This window comes from Hyperolius riggenbachi, chromosome 8 (assembly GCF_040937935.1).
Source record: "Hyperolius riggenbachi isolate aHypRig1 chromosome 8, aHypRig1.pri, whole genome shotgun sequence".
Taxonomy (NCBI): Eukaryota; Metazoa; Chordata; class Amphibia; order Anura; family Hyperoliidae; genus Hyperolius; species Hyperolius riggenbachi.
In genome coordinates this window covers 42507263-42533968 of record NC_090653.1, presented here as the reverse complement: position 1 = coordinate 42533968, position 26706 = coordinate 42507263, and the positions used below count along the sequence as shown (strand labels likewise).

Sequence of the window (26706 nt, the reverse complement as noted above, 5' to 3'; positions counted from 1 at the left end):
TGACCATCAATCGACCTCGCTCTGGGGCTCCACGCAAGATCTCACCTCGTGGGGTGTCAATGGTTCTGAGAAAGGTGAAAAAGCATCCTAGAACTACACGGGAGGAGTTAGTGAATGACCTCAAATTAGCAGGGACCACAGTCACCAAGAAAACCATTGGAAACACATTACACCGCAATGGATTAAAATCCTGCAGGGCTCACAAGGTCCACCTGCTCAAGAAGGCACATGTGCAGGCCCGTCTGAAGTTTGCCAATGAACACCTAAATGATTCTGTGAGTGACTGGGAGAAGGTGCTGTGGTCTGATGAGACCAAAATAGAGCTCTTTGGCATTAACTCAACTCGCTGTGTTTGGAGGAAGAAAAATGCTGCCTATGACCCCCAAAACACCGTCACCACCGTAAAGCATGGGGGTGGAAACATTTTGCTTTGGGGGTGTTTTTCTGCTAAGGGCACAGGACAACTTAATTGCATTAACGGGAAAATGGACGGAGCCATGTATCGTGAAATCCTGAACGACAACCTCCTTCCCTCTGCCAGGAAACTGAAAATGGGTCGTGGATGGGTGTTTCAGCACGACAATGACCCAAAACATACAGCAAAGGCAACAAAGGAGTGGCTCAAGAAGAAGCACATTAAGGTCATGGAGTGACCTAGTCAGTCTCCGGACCTTAATCCAATAGAAAACCTATGGAGGGAGCTCAAGCTCAGAGTTGCACAGAGACAGCCTCGAAACATTAGGGATTTAGAGATGATCTGCAAAGAGGAGTGGACCAACATTCCTCCTAAAATGTGTGCAAACTTGGTCATCAATTACAAGAAACGTTTGACCTCTGTGCTCGCAAACAAGGGTTTTTCCACTAAGTATTAAGTCTTTTATTGTTAGAGGGTTCAAAAACTTATTTCACTCAATGAAATGCAAATCAGTTGCTATCTTTTATTTAAGGTTATTTTTTCGATTTTCTTTTTGATGTGCTATCTGCCACTGTTAAAATAAACCCACCATTGAAATTATACTGTTCTGAGACTTTTCATTTCTTTGTCATTGGACAAACTTACAAAATCAGTGAGGGGTCAAATAATTATTTCCTCCACTGTATATTCAGCAGGGGCATGTGTGCCCCTGCTAAAACGCCGCTATCCCGCGGCTGAACGGGGGTCCCTTACCTCCCAAATCCCCTCCGTGCAGTGGGGGATCACTTCCGCATTGAGGCATGGCTAATGGCCACAGCCCTTCCTCACGCGCGTCTGTCAGCGCGTATCTCCGCCTCTCCCCGCCCCTCTGTCTTCCTTCGCTGAGAGGGGCGGGGGAGAGGCGGCGATGCGCTGCTGATAGACGGTGCTGAGAGGCAGGGCTGCAGCCGTTAGCCCTGCCTCAACAGCAGCAAAATCTACGACCAAGTTGGTCGTAGATTTTGCAGGGGTGGGTTTGGGGGTGAAGGGACCCCCGTTTAGCCGCGGGATAGCGGTGTTTTAGCAGGGGCACACATGCCCCTGCTGAATATAAGCACTGAAGCGAGATTTCTTCTCGCTTCAGTGTCTCTTAAAGGCACTTCTGGAAATTTGCAGTTGGCTGCACACTGAAATGAGAGAATATTTTTTAACTGCAAATTACAAAAACGATCTTGCAGAGCATTCATAGATTATTGTGTGCTTGTTCCGGTTGAATCACTGTGAAAGCTGTGAAGTTGAGACACCTTGCCTGGCAGCATTTCTCAGAATGAGGTCAGCAACGGCAGGTTGCATTATTGTCACTGCACACAGCTGCAGGCTTTCCTGCAAAGTTAAACAAGGTGAAATAACCTTTTAGAAGGAACTAGCCATTTTTCTTCAGAAAGTAAATATTGGCCTATGTCCCAGTGGGGCATGTGTCCTCTTTCTATTGGAGGAATGTATTTAAATAGGTGTAACAACTCCTAGTATTTCTTGCTGCAGGCATTGTAGATTAGCCCCAAGGAATCTACGTTGTTTGGGCAACCCGTGAGTACAAATGCTTGCTGTATATACAGGTATCTGCAATGTTCAAATGTATCAGCACACTGCTTTCAGAATGCTTGACGCTCTTTTTATTGGTTACCACACGCCTTGATGAAGGGGGACCCTGCGTGGCCCCCGAAACAATTGTTGACTTCAATATCTCTATGGAACGCATAGCTCAATAAAAAGAGCGTCAAGCATTCTGAAAGCGGTGTGCTGATACATTTGAACATTGTTTCTACTCGGGACAAGCCTACGTCCTAGTATCAAGAACCCGACCTACACTAGATGGTGTGCCCTCTATAACTTTCAAACTATACCGGTATCTGGACATGCTCTGTAGCACTTTTCACAGCAACCTTCTCTCCATTCACTATGGACCCATCGCTCACAAAAGTCCCTTTTTCGAAGGGACAGTCCCTCTTTTGGAACCAAATCCCTCTATCCTTCTCTCTTCCTCATTTGTTCCTTTTTTCAGGGCCGATTTATAATCTGTTTACATTTACACTCAACTTTATTAGGTGCACTTGTTCAATTGGACATGATAAATTGTACAAACATTATTCTTATAAAGGTGCCCATTTACGGTACAATTATTCACTAAATGCGACCTTTCGATGCGATTTCAATGATCGTAAGTAATCTGAAGGCAATTATTGAATGTTCTCATTTACTGAACGATTCTTTCTTCAAATGTAATCATATTTTACAATTTTCAGATCGATTTTAAGACGTAACTGCGCGATGTTTCATTGTTTTATTTGAGATCGCGGTGGAAGAAAATTATTGTAACAACTTAAAGAGAATCTGAAGCGAGTATAAAACTCGCTTCTTCTCTTATATTCAGCAGGACATGTGTGCCCCTGCCAAACCGCCGCCATCGCGCCGCACAACGGGGGTCCCTTACCCCCCAAATGCCCTCCTTCCTCACCGGGGATCGCGTCCTGGTGAGGCAGGGCTAATGGCCGCAGCCCTACCTCTCACGCATCTGTCAGCACGTATCTCCGCCTCTCGCCCGCCCCTCTCCATCTTCCTTCACTGAGAGGGGCGGGGAGAGGCGGAGATCTGCCGCTGATAGACGGCGCTGAGAGGAAGGGCTGCGTCTATTAGCCCTGCCTCTAGGAGCAGCAAAATCTACAACCAAGTTGGTCGTAGATTTTGCAGGGGGGAATTGGGGGGTAAGGGCATCTGGATAGCGGCGGTTTAGCAGGGGCACACATGCCCCTGCTATATATGAGAAGAAGCGAGTTTTTTACTCGCTTCAGTGTCTCTTTAAGACCAGTTGCTGTCTGTGAGGCGGGGCAGCCTTGCAGCAAGGTGAGCGTGCCATTTGTTGGTCACTACAGGGGTGACAGAGGTGATCCCACAATAGAACTTGCACTGCTGGGCCCCCATAGGGTGATGGTCCCCGTGTGGAATTAATACAGACGGATCGCACTATGTTTTTCTTCTTTTTCTTTTACCTTTTATATGTGCTGTGCCGTTTATAATCGATCCCCCCGGAGAACCTGGAAAACCACTGGCCTCTGAGTGAAGGAGGATGCAATATATGAGGACTAATACAGCAGGAACTATCAGGACTAATTCGTAAATATATGTAAAGGGGTAGTGCACTCTACAAGAATTTTGAAAACCATATTCTTATTAGATACAGCTGGCTAAACACTGGTCAATGTGCCAAGTTTTCTCTCAGATCATTATCTGATCAGAGAGGGCTATAACTGAACAAATCCGTCCACACGCTGCCGGGTGTCCCCATCTATGTCCCTTCCTATGCTGTAAAGGGCTTAAGCCATTAAAAATACTTCTTTTTACTGGCTATTTATGTTAAACAATATGAGCAGTGCTGAAATGCTGCATTCCCGCGGCAAAACGAGGGCTTTATACTCCCCAAATCCCCTGGGCAAGATTCCAGGACTTTCCAGGTGGTGGATTTTGCTGCCCGGGGAGGCAGAGCTTTGTGCTGTAGCTCTGCCTCTACTGACGTCAATCTCCATGGATCTTTGCCTCTTCCCGCCCCTCTCTGTGAAAGAAGAATGAGAATGAGACTCCAGAGCTACAGCGCAAAGCTCTGCCTCTAGCAGGAAGCGCTCCCTGATTTTTGCCCTGGGGATTTGGGGGGTATAAAGCCCTCGTTCTGCCGCGGGAATGCAGCGTTTCCGCACTGCTCATATTAACATAAATAGCCAGTAAAAAGAAGTATTTATTTTGGCTTCAGACTCTCTTTAACCACTTCAGCCTATCTGGACAGATATATTCGTCCAGATAGGCTGCACTGACTGCCGCTGGCCCCGCGTGCTCCCGCCGCCTTCCGCTGCCCCGGAGATCAATGAATGGAAACACAGTTCCCGATAATTGATCTGTCTCTGTAAGAAAAACCGACAGCTTTCTCTGAAAAGCCACAATTTTTCTATGTGTCACATCATCCCTGCAGTTCCTGTAAGCGATTGCGCTCAACTGTAAGTTTCCCTCCTCTTTTTTTAATTTTCTCTGAAGAGTATCAACATGGGGGTCTCAAAACAACTGTCAAATGACCTTTAGACAAAGATTGTTCACCATCATGGTTTTAGGATACAGAAAGCTGTCTCAGAGATTTCAGCTGTCTGTTTCCACATTTAGGACCATACTGAGGAAATGGAAGACCACAGGTTCAAGTTAAGGGTTGAAGTGGCAGACCAAGAAAAATCTCGGATAAACAGGCGAGACGAATGGTGAGAACAGTCAGTCAACCCACAGACCAGCAACAAAGACCTACAACATCATCTTGCTGCAGATGGAGTCACTGTGCATTGTTCAACCATTCAGCGCACTTTACACAAGGAGATGCTGTATGTGAGAGTAATGCAGAGGAAGCCCTTTCTCCACCCACAGCACAAACAGAGCCGCTTAAGGTATGCTAAAGCACATTTAGACAAACCAGCTTCATTTTGGAATAAGGTGCTGTGTACTGATGAAACTAAAATTTAGTTATTTGGGCATAACAAGGGGCGTTATGCATGGAGGAAAAACAACACAGCATTACTAGAAAAACACCTGCTACCTACAGTAAAATGTGGTGGTTCCTTCATACTGTGTGGCTGTGTAGCCAGTGCAGGGACTGGGAATCTTGTCAAAGTTGAGGGACGCATGGATTCCACTCAGTATCAGCTGATTCTGGAGACCAATGTCCAGGAATCAGTGACAAAGCTCAAGCTGTGCCGGGGCTGGATCTTTCAACAAGACAGCCACCCTAAACACTGCTCAAAATCCACTAAGGCATTCATGCAGAGGAACAAGTACAACGTTCTGGAATGGCCATCTCAGTCCCCAGACCTGAATATAATTGAAAATCTGTGGTGTGAGTTAAAGAGAACTGTCTATGCTCGGAAGCCATCAAACCTGAATGAACTAGAGAAGTTTTGTAAAGAGGAATGGTCCAAAATACCTTCAACTAGAATCCAGACTCTCATTGGAACCTACAGGAAGTGTTAAAGGGAAGGTTCAGGGAGGGGATTAAAAAAAATAAAAATAAATTTCCACTTACCTGGGGCTTCCTCCAGCCCGTGGCAGGCAGGAGGTGCCCTCGCCGCCGCTCCGCAGGCTCCCGGTGGTCTCCGGTGCCCGACCCGACCTGGCCAGGCCGGCTGCCAGGTCGGGCTCTTCTGCGCTCCATTTCCTGGGACTTCTGCGTCCCACGCCGGCGCGCTGACGTCATCGGACGTCCGCCGGGCTGTACTGCGCAGGCGCAGTAGTCCCAGGAAATGGAGCGCAGAAGAGCCCGACCTGGCAGCCGGCCTGGCCAGGTCGGGTCGGGCACCGGAGACCACCGGGAGCCTGCGGAACGGCGGCGAGGGCACCTCCTGCCTGCCACGGGCTGGAGGAAGCCCCAGGTAAGTGGAAATTTATTTTTATTTTTTTTAATCCCCTCCCTGAACCTTCCCTTTTAAGAGGCTGTAATTTCTGCAAAAGGAGGATCTATAGTTATTTGGGTTGAAAAAAGACATACGTCCATCGAGTTCAACCAGAGAACAAAGTACAACACCAACACCAGCCTACTCCCTCACATATCCCTGTTGATCCAGAGGAAGGCGAAAAACCCTAGGCATGGTCCAATTAGCCCAAAAAGGGGAAAAAAAACCTTCCTGACTCCAGATGGCAATCAGATAAAATCCCTGGATCAACATCATTAGGCATTACCTAGTAATTGTAGCCATGGATGTCTTTCAATGCAAGGAAAGCATCTAATCCCCCTTTAAATGCAGGTATAGAGTTTGCCATAACTACTTCCTGTGGCAATGCATCCCACATCTTAATCACTCTTACTGTAAAGACCCCTTTCCTAAATAAATGGCTAAAACGTTTTTCCTCCATGCGCAGATCATGTCCTGTATTCCTTTGAGAAGGCCTAGGGACAAAAAGCTCATCCGCCAAGCTTATATCTACTAAATATTGATTACATTTTTTGTGGTGCCCAAATGTATGCACCTGCCTAATTTTGTTGAAACCATTATTGCACACTTTCTGTAAATCCAATAACCTTCATTTCATGTCTCAAATATCACTGTGTGTGTCTCCTATATGATATATTTAACTGACATTTTTTATCGTAACAACCAATGATTTATACAGGACAATCATAAAAATTAACAAGGTTGCCAAAATTTCGCATCGCACTGTATGTGTCCCTTGACTAAACACTAAAGGGCCAAACTCTGGGGCCTCCTTGGCACATACCTTGTGTGGCCACTAGAGGCCTCTAGCGTTTGACCTCTAGAGTTTGTCATGTGACAAAGGCGCCCTGGTAGAGAAGAGACAGGAAGAAGCCCATCAGTGGGCAGAGAGAAGACACAGCAGAAAGCGCAGGTGGATAGGTGAGAGTAGCTCCGCTGCTGCGTCGGTGGTCCAGAACTCAAACGCTGCTAGCAATGCACTCACGACTGCCGATCAATGGAAATCTTCTGTCTAGCTCTATCAATCAAACTGAACGATTTCATCAAAAATCGATCGAGCTTCATTTGCAGGATCAGTTATTAGCAGATTCCATTAAATGATTGAATCGGTCGGATATCATTGTAAGAAACTGGCTGGTGTGTGGCCACCTTTACTTTTTCTTTATTATTCAATTAATAGATCAGCCGTACAGGTCCAAGGCACGGTTTCTGCTCCAGAATGTATGTCCTTCTGAATTCTTTTACAGCCTAACGTGCGTTTCGCTGCTCGCTGGCTGCTTCATCAGAGGCAAAACTCGTGTCAGTAGCACCATTTACATTCACAGAGCATATGGTTTAAATAATCACATACAAAGCTCCGCATCAGGATCCCTCGTGAGAATGGTGGATTATTTTGCACTCACCAGGAATGTAGATCTGCTGCCTATCGGTGCGTCACACCGGCGTACCACGTGCATCCATGTGCAAACTAACGCACACCAGCACACTCCTTCCTCTGTCGGTTGTTGATCTTGTGAGTCTTCAGCTACATGCACTGTTGAACGAGCGAGAATCTGCTTGGTGTTTAAAGAGACTCCGTAACAAAAATTGCATCCTGTTTTTTATCACCCTACAAGTTCAAAAAGCTATTCTAATGTGTTCTGGCTTACTGCAGCACTTTATACTATCACTGTCTCTGTAATAAATCAATGTATCTTTCCCCTGTCAGACTTGTCGGCCTGTGTCTGGAAGGCTGCCAAGTTCTTCAGTGTTGTGGTTCTGCTATGAACTCCCCCTTCCAGGCCCCTCTATGCACACTGCCTGTGTATTATTTAGGATTAGAGTAGCTTCTCTCTTCTCTCTTATCTTTTACAAGCTGGATAAATCGTCCTCTGAGCTGGCTGGGCTTTCACATACTGAAGAATTACAGACAAGGGCAAAGCTGTTTGCAGGAAGAAAAGAGCAGCCTGAAACTTCAGTGCATGAGAACAGGGGGAAAGAAACACACAAATGATCTCTTGAGATTCAAAACGAAGGCTGTATACAGCCTGCTTGTGTATGGATGTATTTTCTATGTGTGGATATACTGTACATCAACCTACTTCCTGTTTTGGTGGCCATTTTGTTTGTTTATAAACAAACTTTTTAAAACTGTTTTTAACCACTTTTAATGCGGCGAGGAGCGGCGAAATTGTGTCAGAGGGTAATTGGAGATGTCCCCTAACGCACTGGTATGTTTACTTTTGTGCGATTTTTTTTTTTTTTTTTTTTTTACAATACAGATTCTCTTTAATGACTTTACATGCATATGCTGCACATTCATTTTTGGCTATACTGGCATGCATAACAGACTGTACATGCATGAAAAATGGCACCAATTGAGTGGTGGACATTGACTTATATTAGGAGAGGAAATTAACCCTCACTTGTCCTCTGGTGCTGAGTCTGACTGTTCTGGCCGCTCTGGTAGTGCTTAGTGCTCAAAGCTCAGTCTGTTCTTCCTAATGATATATTTGATCTGGCTTGTTCTGACTTCATCTGTTCTTCTGACCTTGTTACCGACCTTGGCCTGAATATAGACTCAGTTTTGCCTGCTGCCTGTCCTGATCTCCGCCTGTTTACCGACTTTGCCTTGAATACCTCCAGCCGGGAACTCAACTTACCTGACGACTTTGGTTCACCTGTCAAGTCTCCCAGGTGTGGTCTCGCCTTTTCTCTTCCTCTTCAGTGGGGTAACATAAGGGATCGCAACCAGGTAGCTACTAGCAGCAAAGCAGTTTATTGCCCAGAGTGTTGGCCCATTGCTCCTCATTTAGCATTTTGGTCACGACAAGAGGTCAGTTAACTTCCTTATCTTGGGAGAGCACTTAAAGAAGAACTGTAACCAAGGATTGAACTTCATCCAATCAGTAGCTGATACCTCCTTTCCAATGAGAAATCTTTACCTTTTCTCAAATAGGTCATCAGGGGGCTCTGTATGGCCCTCCCACAGTGTGATGTCAGCACCTAGGTACTGACATCACACTGTGGAAGTCTTGTTGCATTGTGGCAAATAACAGCTGTTTCCAACTGCCAAAAAAGCAGCAACTTCTTCCACAGACATCACCTGCCAGCAGTAAAAAATGTTGGCATGTTATACATTTCAGAATGTAAATCAGGGAGAGGAAAGCTTTTACAATGGGCAAACACTGATTAAATCATAGTAGTACAGGTTAAGGGCTCTGCCTCTGACACAGGAGACCTGGGTTCTTATCTTTGCTCTTCCTGTTCAGTAAGCTAGCACCTATTCAGACAGGAGTTCTTGGGCAAGACTCCCCAACAGTGGCTGGATAGTGTGCTGGTTAAAGGCTCTGCCTTTGACATGGGAGACCAGGGTTCGAATCCTGGCTAGCATCAGTACCTATTCAGTAAGGCGTTCAAGGCAAGACTCCCTAACACTGTAGGGTGGCCTCTTGAGCGCATTCCCAGTGGCTGCAGTTCTTGAGTATTTTGAATCCAACAGGAGAAAAGTGCTATACAAATGTTCGGATCGGATTCAGATAACACTGCTGCTGCCTATAGTGTGTGTCTTAGTGGCTACAGCTCTGGCGCTTTGAGTCCTCCAGGAGAAAAGCACACTATGTGTTATTTATCTTGTCGCAGTAATAGTGTAACTTGTGGTATTGCTGGCGGAAGTAAGGGTAATATTGCCTGTGCTGTCTGTAATATTACCACGGTTGTATGCATCTTCTCCTCGTGTAAGTAAACTATATTACAAACATTAGCTTCAGTGGCAGAATGCACATGTAACAATTTCCGTACATTACAAGTGTGAACTCTCCCTTACTTACACATCTGGTCACATGCTCATATTACTTCTGTTTTTAACCACTTGACCACTCCAATTGGTGCTCCCCTTATGGACCAGAGCAATTTTCACATTTCAGCGCTCCTCCCATTCATTCACTAATCATTTAATCGCTACTTCTCACACCAAAATGAACTAAACCTTGTTTTTCTGTCACCAATTAGGCTTTCTTTGGGTGGTACTTTTTGCTAACAGTTATTTTATTCTATATGCATTTTAACGGGAACAATAAGAAAAAAATGGGAGAAATGTGTTATGTCTGTTTTCAGCCATTATACTGTAGTGTTCAAATAAAACCTGCTACCGTGAGCAGTACACGGGAAGTGCTGTCTGTGGTTTTACTTTAACTTTGTCAATGATCACCGGCATCTCACTGATGTTGGTGATCATTGATCACAGGCACTTTGATCGATGAATGGAAACGTGTCCTCCCATTCACGGATCAGTCTACTAACTGGTGGCAACGAGAATGAGCACGCAGCATGCGATCGCAGCAAGGTACATATATCTACACCCCTGGAGCTATGATGATCTTTCAAGGGGTGTAGATATATTCCAATAATCTAAAAAGAAATCTGTGTAAGCTAACAGCCCCCAACAGCCTGCTTCCTTACAGCCACTCATAGCACTACTGGTGTCCGAGTGGGATTGCTGAGTTCTGGCTCATGAGGAATTATCCACTGTTGTATTACAGGGTACTTTATAGGACAGCCTTTCTCTACCTTTTTAACCTGGAGGAACCCTGAAAATAATTAGGGATGGGACGAATCCACAATTTCTTCGAATACGAATCTAAAAAGGTTCTCGAATATCTCAAACCTTTGGAATCCCGCATCTAACGAATCCTGCGATCCGTGGAATAGTTGCCCACAGTATAGGTAGGCAGGCTAGGTGCTCACACTATAGGTAGCTAGGTAAAGGTGCCTTCAGTATAGCTAGCTAGGCATAGGTGCCTTCAGTATAGCTAGCTAGGTATAGGTGCCTTCAGTATAGCTAGCTAGGTATAGGTGCCTTCAGTATAGCTAGTTAGGTATAGGTGCCTTCAGTATAGCTAGTTAGGTATAGGTGCCTTCAGTATAGCTAGTTAGGTATAGATGCCTTTAATAAAGCTAGCAAAGCATAGGGGCCTTTAGTATAGCTAGCAAGGTATAGGGGCCTTCTGTAAAGTTAGTTAGGTATAGGGGCCCTCAGTATAGCTAGTTAGGTATAGGGGCATTCAGTATAGCTAGGTATAGGGGCATTCAGTATAGCTAGGTATAAGGGCATTCAGTATAGCTAGTTAGGTATAGGGGCCCTCAGTATAGCTAGTTAGGTATAGGGGCATTCAGTATAGGTAGGTATAAGGGCATTCAGTATAGCTAGTTAGGTATAGGGGCCCTCAGTATAGCTAGTTAGGTATAGGGGCCCTCAGTATAGCTAGTTAGGTACAGGGGCCCTCAGTATAGCTAGTTAGGTATAGGGGCCCTCAGTATAGCTAGTTAGGTATAGGGGCCCTCAGTATAGCTAGTTAGGTATAGGGGCCCTCAGTATAGCTAATTAGGTATAGGGGCATTCAGTGTAGCTAGTTAGGTATAGGGACCCTCAGTATAGCTAGTTAGGTATAGGGGCATTCAGTGTAGCTAGTTAGGTATAGGGACCCTCAGTATAGCTAGTTAGGTATAGGGGCATTCAGTGTAGCTAGTTAGGTATAGGGGCAGTGTAGCTAGTTAGGTATAGGGACCCTCAGTATAGCTAGTTAGGTATAGGGGCATTCAGTGTAGCTAGTTAGGTATAGGGGCAGTGTAGCTAGTTAGGTATAGGGACCCTCAGTATAGCTAGTTAGGTATAGGGGCATTCAGTATCACTAGGGGGAACAGAGGAGGAAACAAGAGGTCTGCGGCTCTGCGCTAGCGGCAGGTAGGGAATCCAGGGCAGGTGTTAGGTGAGCCAATGCTCACATCTATGCAAGGGGCGAGCGGAGGAGGCGCGGGGGGGTCGGAAGAGGACGAGCGGGGGATCGGTGGTTGCGCGGGGATGCAGCGGGATTCGGCGGATTCGTTAGGGGGGAAATGGCGTCGGGATTCGAATCCACGAATCTCGAATATTTCTCAATATTCGAGGGATTCGTGGATTCGCCGTCCCACCCCTAAAAATAATTTTTGGATCTCAAGGAACCCCTGCATTTATTTTGCAGGAGGCATAGACTTTAAAGGGAACCTAACTGAGAGGGATATATGTATTTGCTTTTAAACAATACCAGTTGCTTGTCAGTCCTGCTGATCTCTTTGGCTGCAGTAGTGGCTGAATCACACACCTGAAACAAGCATGCAGCTAATCCAGTCTGACTTCAGTCGGAGCACGTGATCTGCATGCTGGTTGAGGGGCTGTGGCTAAAAGTATTAGAGACACAGGATCAGCAGGAGAGTCAAGCAACTGGTATTATTTTAGAAGGACAAATGCATATCCTTCTCAGTTTAGGTTCTCTTGAAAAGAAAGTGTGGCTGTTTATGTCACTACCACCTATTACAGTGCGCCTCATTATACTGTCTCCCTATTCTAGTGCATTTAATGAATCTGCTTCTTTTTACAGTATCCCCTATTATAGTGTGTTCTCTCATATTTCACCTACGATGGGGGAAAATGCCAGAGAACCCCTGCAGAGTACTGAAGGAACCCTGTAGATCCAGAGAACCCTGGGTGAGAAAGCCTGTCATAGGAGATCTATCTCGTTCAAACATCATCTAATCTAAGTATGTCTACACAGATGACAACAAGCTCTGCTCACATTTGGCTGGAGTTTGGCTTTTAGAAATGTTCTAAACTGTCTTTTTTTTTTAATTCTAGAGTTGTAGTCCTGTGACCACACATAGTCTCTGACTATTTCTGAATACCGGCTGGTATGGGCAAGGACCCACCCACAGATTTTATGCTGCAGCAAAGTCCCCATTGTCTGGAACTCAAGCAACCGGAAGTCTCAAGTAACCGGCATGCCTGAGGCATAACGGCGGATGTGTTTTTTTGTTTTTAATTTTAATTTTTTTTTGAGGGGGGTTGTACCTGGGAGACCAGTGTACCTAGTCCTTTGCATTCCTCTGGGACATAGACAATCGCTTCCCCTTGCAGACTTGTCAGCAGAGTAAGTACTATGTGCTGCCTCCCCCTGCCTGGACTCAGCCTTGTCCACAGGGGCATAATTACAATATGAGCTGGCGTGAAAAGGCCCTGCCCTGCCGCCGAGAGCAAGTGATGTGTAACATTCCTGCTCTGCATTACATACAGAAGTTTACGTTTCCCCCCCGCACTGGGCCCTCAGTGACTGCGTGGGTCGCTGGGGCTATAGTTACGCACCTGCTTGTTGGTGCTTCATACCCATCTTCTTGAGTCCTCTACTTACATCCTCCGGTGTCACTGTGATCATGTGATGCAGGAGGCAGGATGCTGAGGAGGCGTGGGAAGCAGGAGGTGTGGTCATGTGATGCAGGATGCTGAGTAGGCATGGGAATCAGGAGGTGTGGTCATGTGATGAAGGAGGCAGGATGCTGAGGAGATGCAGGAAACAAGAGGTGTGGTCATGTGATGCAGGATGCTGAGGATGCGTGGGAAGCAAGAGGTGTGGTCATGCGATGCAGGAGGTGTGGTGTGATGCAGGATGCTGAGGAGGCACAGGAAGCAGGAGGTGTGGTCATTTGATGAAGGAGGTGTGGTCATGTGATACAGGATGCTGAGGAGGCATGGGAAGCAATAGGTGTGGTCATTGGTGCAGGAGGCTGGATGCTGAGGAGGTGCGGGAAGCAGGAGGCGTGGCCATGTGATGAAGGAGTTAGGATGCTGAGGAGGTGTGGGAAGCAGGAGATGTGGTGTGATGCAGGAGGCAGTATGCTGAGGAGGCACAGGAAGCAGAAGGCGTGGTCATGTAATACAGGAGGCAGTATGCTAAGGAGGCACAGGAAGCAGAAGGTGTGGTTATATGATGCAGAAGGCAGGATGCTGAGGAGGTGCAGGAAGCCGGAGGTGTGGTCATGTGATGCAGGAGACAGGATGCTGAGGAGGTGCAGGAAGCAGGAGGTGTGGTCATGTAATGCAGGAGGTAGGATGCTAGAAGCAGGAGGTGTGGTCATGTGATTCAGGAAAAAATGTGTGAGACGGTAAACGTAAAAGGAATATAAGCGGAACAACTGATGGACCTGTACACAGGAAACATAGTGCTTACATTGCAAATTATCACATAGTGGATAGCACTCTCACCTTGCACAGCTGTGGTTTCAATCCCAGCCAGGGTACTACGTGCACAAATAAGTTTGTTTGTTCTCCCTGTGTCTACGTGGGTTTCCTCCGGGCACACGTGTTTCCTCCCACATCCAGTAAAAACATACAGACAAGTTAATTGGCTTCTCCCTAGATTCTTGTCATGACCACTTCTATAGCACAAAGACTTGAAAGGAGATTTGATGATTTGAACGCAGAGCTTCCTCTCTGCTCTAAAAGATAAGCAACAGCATAATAACCCTAAAAGATAAACATTTCATTGTTACAGCAGATACAAACCCTGCAATTCATCTGCAGCGTATCTACTTCCTGCTTTCATGAAAGCAAATATAGGGTTAACATCCTGTGTTTTTAGAAATTAGCTGATCTGCCAAGGGAGCCAGCTGACACAGCTGAGAGATCCAATTACAGTTGTGATTAGTCAGATATGAGGGGGAATAAGACAGACTGAACTCTCTAAATACACACAGGGTGCATTTCTCTCTGTTTTCCTTCTGTCCTGTGCAAGAGTTCAGGTCCACTTTAAAGGACATCTGAGACTTAAAAAAACAAAGTGAAATGCAGTGCCTGCTTTGTATTAGTAATGTCCAGAATGGCGGCAAGCAGAGAGGGCACAGCATGGTACAGAAGGGAATTACTAACGGAGGCAGATACTGCATTTCACTTCGGTTTTTTGTCTCGGATTAAATGCGTTTGATCGCAGCCCCATGTATGGTGCAGGACTATTGCCTGGACCAATCAGAGAGGGATGCTTTTCCTAGGTTAATCAGCTCGGTAGAAAATTGCTGCAGTGTTTGTTGGGTGACCTGGGCGTTGCTGTTTTAAAGAATAGGAACAGCACTTTTATTTCTGTGTGTGTGAAAAAAGATTGTGCCTATAGTATGTGTCAGCAGTCCACAAAGGGTTGATAAGATTACGTAGTTTGACTGAACCTCACCCCTGTAGCACCTCCCACACTTCATTCAGCCTATTTAATGTCCTCAGGTGATAAATAGTGGAGATAGGTTGGTTGTGCAATAGCTCCACTCACCTTACAGCAATCCTCACTCTATTGTGTTTTTACCCATGTGACAGCAGTCACCTTTTAAAAAACCAATAAGAAAGGCATTTGCTGGATCAGTTACGTTTTCCAACCTTTTGAATCAACCTCATAGTGTTTTTAAAGTGGAGCTGAACTCTTGCACAGGACAGAAGAAAAACATAGGGAAATGCACCCTGGATGTATATAGAAAGTTTAGCCTGTCTAATTCCCTCTCACCTGTGTCTAATCACAAGTTGTAATTTACCGGTAATCCCCTAGCTGTGTCAGGTGACTGCCATGGCAGACGAGCTCATTTGAAAACAGAGGGTGTTAACAATATGTCTACTCCCTTAAAAGCAGGAAGTAGACAAACTGCAGATTTATTGCAGGATTTGTATCAGCTGTAAGGCCTCGTTCACATTGCATTCCGTTCGCGTTAGCTTTCGCGTTGGGGTTATTTTGTAGCAATTTTTTTTTCCAATTCCCGGTGCTTGGGTGGGCGTTCCGTTTTTGGGAAAAGCGCTTTTCGAAGCGTTTTTCCCGAGCGTATTTTTAATTCGTCAGGAAGTGAACTCTTTGACTCGGAGAATAATAAATACAATGTATTTATACTTACAAACGCTCACGCGATTTTGTGAGCGTTTTGCGTTTCTCCTATACCTCCCATTGAGGCGGAATCGCCCCAAAAATGGTCCACGCACTGCTTTGCTGACCACACAGTGCACTACTTACGCTGCTATGAACCTTCTCATAAACATTTATTGCACAAGAATTTGGGGGGCGATTTTTAAAATCTCTCGTACGTGAAAAAAGGCCAAAAACGCCTCCAGTGTAAACGTGCCCTCACAAAGAATGTTTTTCTTTTAAAGGTTATTATGCTGTTGCTTATCTTTTAGAGCTGAGATTCTGAGTTCAGGAACCCTGTAGTGAATCCAATACTATATACTGAAAGAGAATTGTGTTGAAATCTGAGTAGAGCAGTGTCCTTGCTATGTTCCCCCTCCCCCCACCTTTTTCTGGTGAGTCTCCTTTTTTAAGGTGGCCACACACACGATACAATAAAATGATCTGATTTTACAGCAATTCGATAAAAAAAAAAATAGTTTTTACAGAAAAAAAATTAAAGCTTTTTTTTCTTTTTTTAATTCAATTGAAAATTCCGATCGGATTTCCCGTTTTTTCTTTTTTCAATTTTTCCTGAATGGGAGTGTCGGAAATTTCTGATTGATAGTGTATGGTGTGTTGTAGATTGTCAATTTCGTAATGTAGAGACGCAAGCAATTTTTCAATCATTGTTTTTTTTCATTTGTAATGTAGTAAAGCACTCAACAACTATCAGTGATTCATACAATGTATAGATAAATAGTATAATATGCAATAAACAGCAGCATAAGACCACTTTTGTTATAGATCATATAGTCCAGCATAAACAGTCCACTACGCTGACACCAAAGTAGTGTAAAATCCGCTCAGCAGATCCTATTGCTGATTGGTTATGATCAGCACAAATAGCTCAATGACAGAATGAATCCTCACGATCCTTAGCACTTCTTCCTAGTGATGACTCAAAACAAACACAGAAATGCACATAGAAATGCGGAGCCTCAGGTACGGTGGTGGAGAAGCTGATCTCGGAGCAGCGGCGGTGAGGACGTCCTATGGACTTTTATATGCGCATTAACTTTTATTCAATGTGAGTGCACTACTGTACAATTGTTTTAGCTATTAAACGGTATGACGCTATGGTTGCTTGTGCTTTGGGTTTTTAAGGAAGCTGTATCGCACATAGGGGAGATAAGGCTGAAGACTGCATAGATAAAAAGTGTTTGAAGCTGGTCTGTCGCTGGGTCAGCAAATGCATCTGGTGACCGTGTTCAAATTTGCACACTAAGGAGAGTTACTGCACAGGGTGAGCACAGTGACTTTTACACTGGTGAAGGAAAAAGTGTCATCAGTAAGAAACAGGATTATGCAATGTGCATTTCTGTGTTTGTTTTGAGTCATCACTAGGAAGAAGTGCTAAGGATCGTGAGGATTCGTTCTGTCATTGAGCTATTTCTGCTGATCGTAACCAATCAGCAATAGGATCTGGTGAGCGGATTTTACACTACTTTGGTGTCTGGATTGGTGTCACCGCAGTGGACTCTTTATGCTGGACTATATGATCTATAAGAAAAGTGGTCATATGCTGCTGTTTATTGCATATTATACTGTTTATCTATACATTGTATGAATCACTGATAGGTGTTGAGCGCCTTACTACATTACAACTGTTACAGATATAGGGCGGTAATACCCCTCCCACAGTATAGCGGACCATCTAGACAGTGTTACACTTGTCCCAGATAATGCTAGGATCACATTCCAGGGGAGCGCACACACCATACAATTGTTTTCTTTGATATTGTTTCTTTTTTTCATAATGGGGAAAAAGTGAACACACGGTCAGATTTTTCAAATGTTACAATCAATCAGGAAAATTTATTGCAAATCTTGAATTGAAAAGAAATGTAAAAAATTGTATGGTGCGTGGCCACCTTTTACAGAGACTGATTTGATTCCAAGACAGCAGTGAACACACAAGGCAGTTCTCTTGTCTCTGCACACAGCTCTCATCAGAAGATAGGGATTGAGGAGGAAGAGGAGCAGGGAGATCAGAGCTGAATATTCTGTCACACTATAGTCAAATTTCAGCAATTTTCAGCTGGTAGGATGAGGAAAAGGAAAATGTCTACAGGGCGAGATACAGAAACAGTACTTACCCGTTGTACCCCTACCCCACCCCCTTCCATGTCCCCCATGTCTCCTTGCTTTGGCAACGCCTGTATGGATCTTGGTCATGCCAATAAAGCTATTTTGATTGGATTCATTTAATCAGATGGTGCGGACCCCATATTGGTTGACACTATAAGATGGGGCATATTACATTTTCTAGAACTGACTGTATTCAAACTGAAAATAAAATATTAGTGTGGAGTTCCCCTTTAATGTTAGCTATTTTGCTCCCGGCTCACTGCAGACAAGTGTTGCAAGCAAGGCCATTGGCTATTAGGAGTTCATCTCGTGCCGCCATGTTACGTCCGCACACTATTCCGAAGCCTAAAGGGTTACAGGAAGAGAGCAGATGCCTCCGCCAGAGCTGCGTTGGGTCATCACAGATTGAGAACATCAGAGATCAGGGACCACAATGCCTTGCTCTCCTCTAGGACCTGATAGGCAGAACTACATTGCCCATAATGCATTGTTATGGTGGCTCCTCCCTCTCAGTGACTGTGCCTCTCCATCCATCTGCAGATTGAAGTGGGCATCTCAGTGGTCTTCCTCACCTCCTCTTGTTGTGCATGGGTTTCCCTCTATAAGCCTCATCTTGCCTGTGCCTCTGCATTCTGGATTTGTGTTGTGCAATCTGCTGTATACTGCTCCCTCCTCTGTCCCCTCCCCACCATCTCCCTTTCCCTCCTTTTCCCTGCTGCACATCCCACTGCCTGTGCTGTCATTGTATGTAGTGTCTTCTCTTCCTGCCTGCACATCCATTCCTCCCACCTGATCCTCTCTTCCTCCCCATCTTCCTGCTCCTACCTCCCTTCCCTGCCTCATCCCCATCCCTCTGTCCCGCTCTCCCACCCGTCCACCCCCAGCATCGCTCTGCCTACTCAAGGCCCAGAGATAGCAGCTCCTGGAACCTTCCCAAGTGTTGGATCCGGGAGGATCATCTATCCAGTTAGTAATGGGGATATTATGGCTATTGGACTGGGACAGTTATATGTGCATCCCGGGGAGGGGGGTTAAATGATGGAGCTTTAGAAATCCATGGAGGGTAGCCGGAAAAGTTAGAATGAAACTACTAGAGGATGCTGGAATGGGGTTCTGCAGGGATATTGGGGAGAAAACGAGGGACACTATCCCAGTGGTAGGTTGTGAGTGAGGGGGAACTTCGGGATACACCTTACATGGTTGGGTTTTAGAGGCACAGGAGAGGAGGATGTGTAGGCGGGCAGACCTATAGCTTGTTGAGGAACTTCATGATCCAGCACACCTTCTTGAGGAACTACAAGGGCTACCATATCCAGTTGAACTACGTAAGCTAATGGACCTTTATTAAAGTGTAACCGTCGGGCATAAAATCAAAAATCAATTCTTTATTTTTATCTGGTAAACTAGTAATAAGGATGCTAATCAGGCAATCCAAAGTTAAAATCTCTATTACTTTTCTTGTTTATAAATGATCATTCCCCAGTTTACCTGACTATTATTTGGTACGTTGCCGTAAAAAGGAAGTTGCAGGGCATGCTGGGTTGTCTTTTTTTGCTTCTTTATTTCCCCTCAGATTAAACTATTGCACAGAAGCAAAAAAGGACAACCCAGCATGCCTTGCAACTTCCTTTGTGCGGCAACGTACCAAATAAGAGTCAGGTAAACCGGGGAATGATCATCTATCAGCAAGAAAAGTAATAGTGATTTTAACTTTTGGATTGCCTGATTAGCATCCTTATTACTTGTTTATCAGATAAAAATAAAGAATTGATTTTTGATTTTATGCCCGACCGTTACACTTGAAAGAACTACATGAGCCAGCATGTCCTGTTGAGGAACTACATGACCCAGTATATACTGTTGTGGAGCTTAATGACCGGGATTTCCTGTTGTGGAACTACAGAACCCAGCAGGCACTGCTGGTAAGGAACCTCATGAGCCATTATATTCTTTTGACGATCTGCCTGGGCCAGCATGTCCTCCTGAGAAACTACAAGAGCCAGCATGTCCTGCTGAGGAACTACATGGCCCAGGATTGGTTATTCATCAAGCACAAGCCAGCATGTTCCCTTTGAGGAGTTCTAGAGATCCACCATGTTCTGGTAAGGAATTACATGGGACGACACAACCCAGCATTACCTGCTGGGGAACCACAAGAGCCAGTATGGCCTGCTGAGGAACCACATGAACCAGCATGTCCTGTTGTGGAACTAATGAACCCAGCATGTCCTGACGGAGAACTAAATGACCCAGCAAGACCTGTTGAAGAATTGCATTACTAAACAAGCCCTGCCATGGTGCTTTATGAGTATGGGGGTCCTATTGAGTGACGACAGGGCCGGCTGTTTGAGGCCTGCTGTAGGGCCACATGGGCTAACGTGCCTGGTGAGGACTTCCATGCAGCATTACTAATGATGGGACTCTGTACAGCGCCATGGAATATGTTGGCACTTTATAAATCAATAATAATAATGGGACTATATTAGACAGAATTACAATCACTTCACATTGCATATCCTGCTGGAGGGTTTGTTTTTCAGTAGACTGCTGGGGAACTGAGTAGCAAACCCTGCTAAGGAACTACAAGATCCAGCATGTTCTGCGAAGGTACTACAAGATCCAGCATGCCCTGCTGAGGAACTACAAGATCCAGCATGTTCTGCTGAGGAACTGCAAGATCCAGCATGTCCTGCTGAGGATGTACATGATCCAGCATGTTCTGCTAAGGTACTACAAGATCCAGCATGCCCTGCTGAGGAAGTACATGATCCAGCGTGTCCAGCTGAGGAACTACAAGATCCAGCATGCCCTGCTGAGGTACTACAAGATCCAGAATGCCCTGCTGAGGTACTACAAGATCCAGCATGTCCTGCTGAGGAACTACAAGATCCAGCATGTCCAGCGGAGGAACTACAAGATCCAGCTTGTCCAGCTGTGGAACTACATGATCCAGCTGTGGAACCACATGATCCAGCATGTCCAGCTGTGGAACTACATGATCCAGCTGTGGAACCACATGATCCAGCATGTCCAGCTGTGGAACCACATGATCCAGCTTGTCCAGCTGTGGAACCACATGATCCAGCTTGTCCAGCTGTGGAACTACATGATCCAGCTGTGGAACTACATGATCCAGCATGTCCAGCTGTGGAACTACATGATCCAGCATGCCCAGCTGTGGAACTACATGATCCAGCTTGTCCAGCTGTGGAACCACATGATCCAGCTTGTCCAGCTGTGGAACTACATGATCCAGCATGTCCAGCTGTGGAACCACATGATCCAGCTTGTCCAGCTGTGGAACCACATGATCCAGCTTGTCCAGCTGTGGAACTACATGATCCAGCTGTGGAACTACATGATCCAGCATGTCCAGCTGTGGAACCACATGATCCAGCTTGTCCAGCTGTGGAACCACATGATCCAGCTTGTCCAGCTGTGGAACTACATGATCCAGCTGTGGAACTACATGATCCAGCATGTCCAGCTGTGGAACCACATGATCCAGCTTGTCCAGCTGTGGAACCACATGATCCAGCTTGTCCAGCTGTGGAACTACATGATCCAGCTGTGGAACTACATGATCCAGCATGTCCAGCTGTGGAACTACATGATCCAGCTTGTCCAGCTGTGGAACCACATGATCCAGCTTGTCCAGCTGTGGAACCACATGATCCAGCTTGTCCAGCTGTGGAACTACATGATCCAGCATGTCCAGCTGTGGAACTACATGATCCAGCATGTCCAGCTGTGGAACTACATGATCCAGCTTGTCCAGCTGTGGAACTACATGATCCAGCATGTCCAGCTGTGGAACCACATGATCCAGCTTGTCCAGCTGTGGAACTACATGATCCAGCATGTCCAGCTGTGGAACTACATGATCCAGCATGTCCAGCTGTGGAACTACATGATCCAGCTTGTCCAGCTCTGAAACTACATGATCCAGCTGTGGAATTACATGATCCAGCATGTCCAGCTGTGGAACTACATGATCCAGCATGTCCAGCTGTGGAACTACATGATCCAGCATGTCCAGCTGTGGAATTACATGGTCTATCATGTCCTAATGCTGCATGTCCTGCTGAGGAAGTACATGAACCAGCATACCCTGCTGAAGTATGACACAAGCGTGGGTGTCCAGGTGGGGTTAACAAGGTCCTTCTTGCTCAAGTTGCAAGGTATTCCATCCATGTGCCAGTGGGCAACCACCAGAGGCGCTCCAGAGGTGGCAGCAAGCCTAAGTTCACCAGCAGCTGCCAGGGCATGCTGGGATTTGTAGTTCTCCCTTGGCAATCAGGAGGCTTTGGCTTGTGAGATTGAGGAGGACATAACAGCACTGCCAGTACCCCAGGAGCTGCCAGTGCATGCTGGGATTTGTAGTTCTCTTTGGCTTGTGAGGTTGAGGAGGACATAGCAGCACTGCCAGTACCCCAGGAGCTGCTAGTGCATGCTGGGATTTGTAGTTCTCTTTGGCTTGTGAGGTAGAGGAGGACATAGCAGCACTGCCAGTACCCCAGGAGCTGCTAGTGCATGCTGGGATTTGTAGTTCTCTTTGGCTTGTGAGGTAGAGGAGGACATAGCAGCACTGCCAGTACCCCAGGAGCTGCCAGGTCATGCTGGCCCTTGTAGCTGCTGGCATAGCCTGTTGGCCCTTGCAGTTCCCTAGCAGCTGAGGGCAGGCTGTGGATTAGCGGTGAAAGCGAAGCCCCTGGGCAGAGCAGCCAGCTGTCACATCACTGGAAGGAGGAGGGGGCAGTGAGAGGAAGTGGAGGGCAGAGAGGAAGGGAAGGGAGGAGTGTGTCACTGTGACAGTGTGGTCATACATCACACATCAGTGCTCCTGTAGGAGTATACAATGTATGAGGGGCCAGACCTCCAGCTCCAATCCTCTGTCTTCTCTCATCGCAGGCGCTGCTGCTGCTGCTGAGCCACAACAGGAAGAGCCTGACTGCTGGGACCCTCTCTCTACAGGTTAGTGTGCTGCTGAGATCTTTGTATAATGGAGGTGGGAGCAGATGGCATGTAACTGCCAGCCCTGTATCCAGGCTCACATCACTCCCATAGCAGCCATACAGGCAGCTCAACTCCCCTGCTCAGCATCTGTGTGCTCCCTATTCTCTGAACATATGCTACAGCTATCTATCTATCTATCTATCTATCTATCTATCTATCTATCTATCTATCTATCTATCGATTCCATATCTATTTATGTATACATCTTTCAGGTCTATCCATCTACTGATCTATTCCATATCTATCTATGTATCTATCTATTCCCTTTACATCTTCTAGATATATCTATCCCATATCTATTTATCTATACATCTTTCAGGTCTATTTATCTACTGATCTATTCCATATCTATGTATCTATCTATTCCCTTTACATCTTCCAGATCTATCTATCTATCTATTCCATATCTATCTATCTATTCCATATCTATGTATCTATCTATTCCCTTTACATATCTATCTATCTATCTATCTATCTATCTATCTATCTATCTATCTATCTATCTATCTATCTATCTATTCCATATCTATTTATGTACAGTATACATCTTTCAGGTCTATCTATCTACTGATCTATTCCATATCTATGTATCTATCTATTCCCTTTACATCTTCCAGATCTATCTATCTATCTATTACATATCTATCTATCTATTCCATATCTATGTATCTATCTATTCCCTTTATCTATCTATCTATCTATCTATCTATCTATCTATCTATCTATCTATCTATCTATCTATTCCATATCTATTTATGTACAGTATACATCTTTCAGGTCTATCTATCTACTGATCTATTCCATATCTATGTATCTATCTATTCCCTTTACATCTTCCAGATCTATCTATCTATTCCATTTTCATCTTTCGTATCTGTCTTTATCTACCTTTTTATTTACAGGCACTCCAGTTTCCTCTCATATCCCAAAAGCAGACAGATAAGTTAATTTGCACCCCCCTAAAATTGGCCCCAGAATTATGATGGACGTATGACTGTGGTAGGGATTAGATGGTGAGGGACAGCTAGTGATATGACTATGTATACTCTGCAAAGCGCTGCTAAAGATATTGGCGCTATATAATTCTATGCCCTTTCATTTGCAGGTCTGTTTGTCTGTCTACCATCTGGATCTATCTATCTATCAATCTATCTATCTAGTCGGTCTTTTTGTCTGTCTATCTATCATGTAGGTCTGTCTATCGATCATCCAGATCTATAGAATGCCCTCTCTATGGGCCTGATGCACTTACTAGCGGTAATATTGCCATGCAAAGACAGCCGGTATACTGCAGCAGTGTACCAAGAGAGAGATTAAGAGGTGAAAAAAGTTACACTATCATACCAGCCAAACAGACAGCTCAGCTGCCCTGCTCAGGTGTTTTCTCTCTATTCTCTAAACATATGTTACAGCTACCTATCTGGCTGTATATCTATTTATTTAAAAATATATCTATTAAGTTTCTATACATCTTCCATGTCTATCTATCTATTTATCTCTCTAACATCTGTATAATGCCATGTCTATAACTAATAAGTAGAAATAAATAATTAATAAGGAGACAATGTGAGTAAATCAGAAACAATCCATTGTGAGATATTATTATTGTTATTATTTACTCTGTGCTGAAATGTTTTTATATATCAGTCATGTACCTGCCTTGCACCAGTAGATATTAATTACACACACTTCCTGATTATTCAAAAAACACAATTTCTAGCCTGAAGGAGGACTAATGTTAAAATGTAACTTTTAATAAATACAATTAAAATAGAATGTGTCTGCTGCTGATCAATTTATATTGCAACCTGTGAAGGAGTTGGGGGACAGGTAAGTATCAGGATCTACAAGCCTCTATATCTAACCGGGAATATAAGATCCCCCCTCAACTACTTGCTAACAGTACTAGTATATTAACATATCTCTCTCTATCTATCTATCTATCTATCTATCTATCTATCTATCTATCTATCTATCTATCTATCTATCTATATATATATATATATATATATATATGTATGTATATATATCCTTCCACCAACCCTACATGTTTTTCCCCCTTAATGGGAGGCTTCGTCAGGGTACAAAGTGCTTAGTGACAAGTTGCCAGTGCACCTTTCTAGCTGCTGCTTGATGGCCAATGTTTTCTATACTTGAAATATCTTTTTGATGTACTTGTCATATAATGCACTAGCACCTTGTCACTAAGCACTTTGTCCCCTGATGCAGCCTCCCATTGAGGGAGTGAAACTTGTAGGGTTGGTGAAGGGTTTTGTATATATGTTAATTTACTAGTACTGATACCAAGTAGTTGAGAGGGGGGAATCTTATATGCCTGGCTAGATAGAGCCTGATAGATATTCCTGGCTTGTAGATCCTGATACATACCTGTCAGGTTTCAATATCAGCTGATCAGCAGCTGACATATTCTATATTAATTGTATTTATTGAATACTACATTTTAACATTAGTTCTCCTTCAGGCTCCTTCAGGTTAGGAATTGTGTTTTTTATCAGTAGATATTGGACAGAATTGTAGAAGATGTTTTGTTTAATATTGGCCACACCATCACTGCCAGTGTCTATCCACTGCCCAGTACAGTACCAAGCTGAATGACAATGCTTTGGAATAGCTGCTATGGGCATTCCTGATCAGTGCCTGGTTGATATTTTGATGTATTCTCCCGCTCTCTCTGCCCTCCCTCTCTCGCTTTTATGCCCCTTCTCCCGCCCCTTCTCTCTCCCTTCCTCACTAGCTTTCCAAATCCAAAAAAGCTTTATTGGCAGGACCAAATACATTTCACTCCCTGCTCCCCCCTTCCTCTCTAGTGTTTTGCTTCCATGCTCCCCCCCCCTTCCTCACTCCCCACCACCTCTCTCTGCCCTCCCACTTTCGCTTTTACTCCCTTTCTCCCCGCCCCTCTCTCTTGCTTTCACTCCCCACTCCCTCTCTCTCTGCCTTCCCTCTTTCGCTTTCACTCTCCTCCCACCCCCCAATGTCTCTACTTTCCCTCTCTCACTTTCACTCCGCTTCTCCCAGCCCCCTCTTTCTCTGCCCTCCCTGTCTTGCTTTCACTCCCCTTCTCCCCACCCCATCTCCCTCCCTTCCTCTCTAGCTTTCACTCCCCTTCTCCTTCTCTCTTCCCCTTCCTCTCTCAGTTTCACTCCCTCCTCCCCCCCCTCTCTACTTTCCCTCTCGCTTTCACCGCTTCCCCCCCCCCCCCCCCCCACCCTATTTCGGTTTCACTCCCCTTCTCCCTACTCCATCTCTCTGTCTCTCCCTTCCTCTCTCGCTTTTACTCCCCTTTACCCCGTCCCCTCTATCTCCCTTCCCTCTTCTGCTCTCACTCCCCTTCTCAACCCCTTCCCCCACTCAATTTCTCCCTCCCTAGCTTCCCTCCCCCTCTCTCACTTTCTGCTCCCTTTACCTCCCTGCCCCCCCCCCCCCCCCCAGGTTACTCATAAGCGTCTCATTTTTCCTATTCAGTTCCCAGCAGAATCTTTTACTCAGATCTGCCAGAAATGTCCTGACCTTTGTGCAGGACAGGCACGGGCATGAACAGTGGCACAGAGATCTATGCCCCAACACAAGCGACCGATCGTAATCTTGATTGATTTGCCAGATGGAAACTCTTGATGGATCAGGAGTAGGGCAGGAGCAGCGGTAGATTGACAGCCCAGATGCAGTGCAGCGCTAGTAGATTGGGTTAGAAGATAGATTTTTAATAGATTTCCTGCTGAAATCTATTGATAATCAGCATGTAGTTCATGGGAGTAATAGATGCCTCTAGGATCAGATTCAGATCATAGAAAGTTCTATCCAGAAAAGGATTAAGATGAAATAGGGCAAGATAGCACTTTTTGCCCACCTGTCTTTTTTAGTTAAATTTAGTGGGGGCCAGTATCCCCAGGCCCCTAGGCAATCTCCAGGCCCTAGG

At 45.2% G+C, this 26706-nt stretch overlaps 2 protein-coding genes across 7 annotated transcripts in view; one reads left to right on the top strand and one right to left on the bottom strand.

The window, feature by feature from the left end:
- Positions 1 to 26706, top strand: part of AGPAT1 (1-acylglycerol-3-phosphate O-acyltransferase 1) — a 107945-nt gene that overhangs the window by 6251 nt on the left and 74988 nt on the right. The window contains exons 3-6 of one of the 6 annotated variants that reach the window (XM_068250307.1): positions 4598 to 4869; positions 12303 to 12462; positions 12557 to 12690; positions 22665 to 22727. The gene's annotated coding sequence lies outside the window, so the exon portion shown is untranslated. Of the gene's footprint in view, positions 1 to 4597; positions 4870 to 12302; positions 12463 to 12556; positions 12691 to 12740; positions 12849 to 18249; positions 18720 to 22531; positions 22728 to 26706 lie in introns of those variants that run through there. The other 5 variants (XM_068250308.1, XM_068250312.1, XM_068250311.1 and 2 more) reach the window with 5 other exon arrangements.
- LOC137527289 (involucrin-like) lies at positions 20476 to 21816 on the bottom strand. Its single transcript, XM_068247798.1, has one exon. It carries the CDS (start codon positions 21814 to 21816, stop codon positions 20476 to 20478), a length of 1341 nt encoding a protein of 446 aa, XP_068103899.1.

What these genes read in the sequence shown, in the direction of transcription:
- LOC137527289 (XM_068247798.1), bottom strand. Translation starts at nt 21,816, where the DNA reads ATGATAGACCATGTAATTCCACAGCTGGACATGCTGGATCATGTAGTT.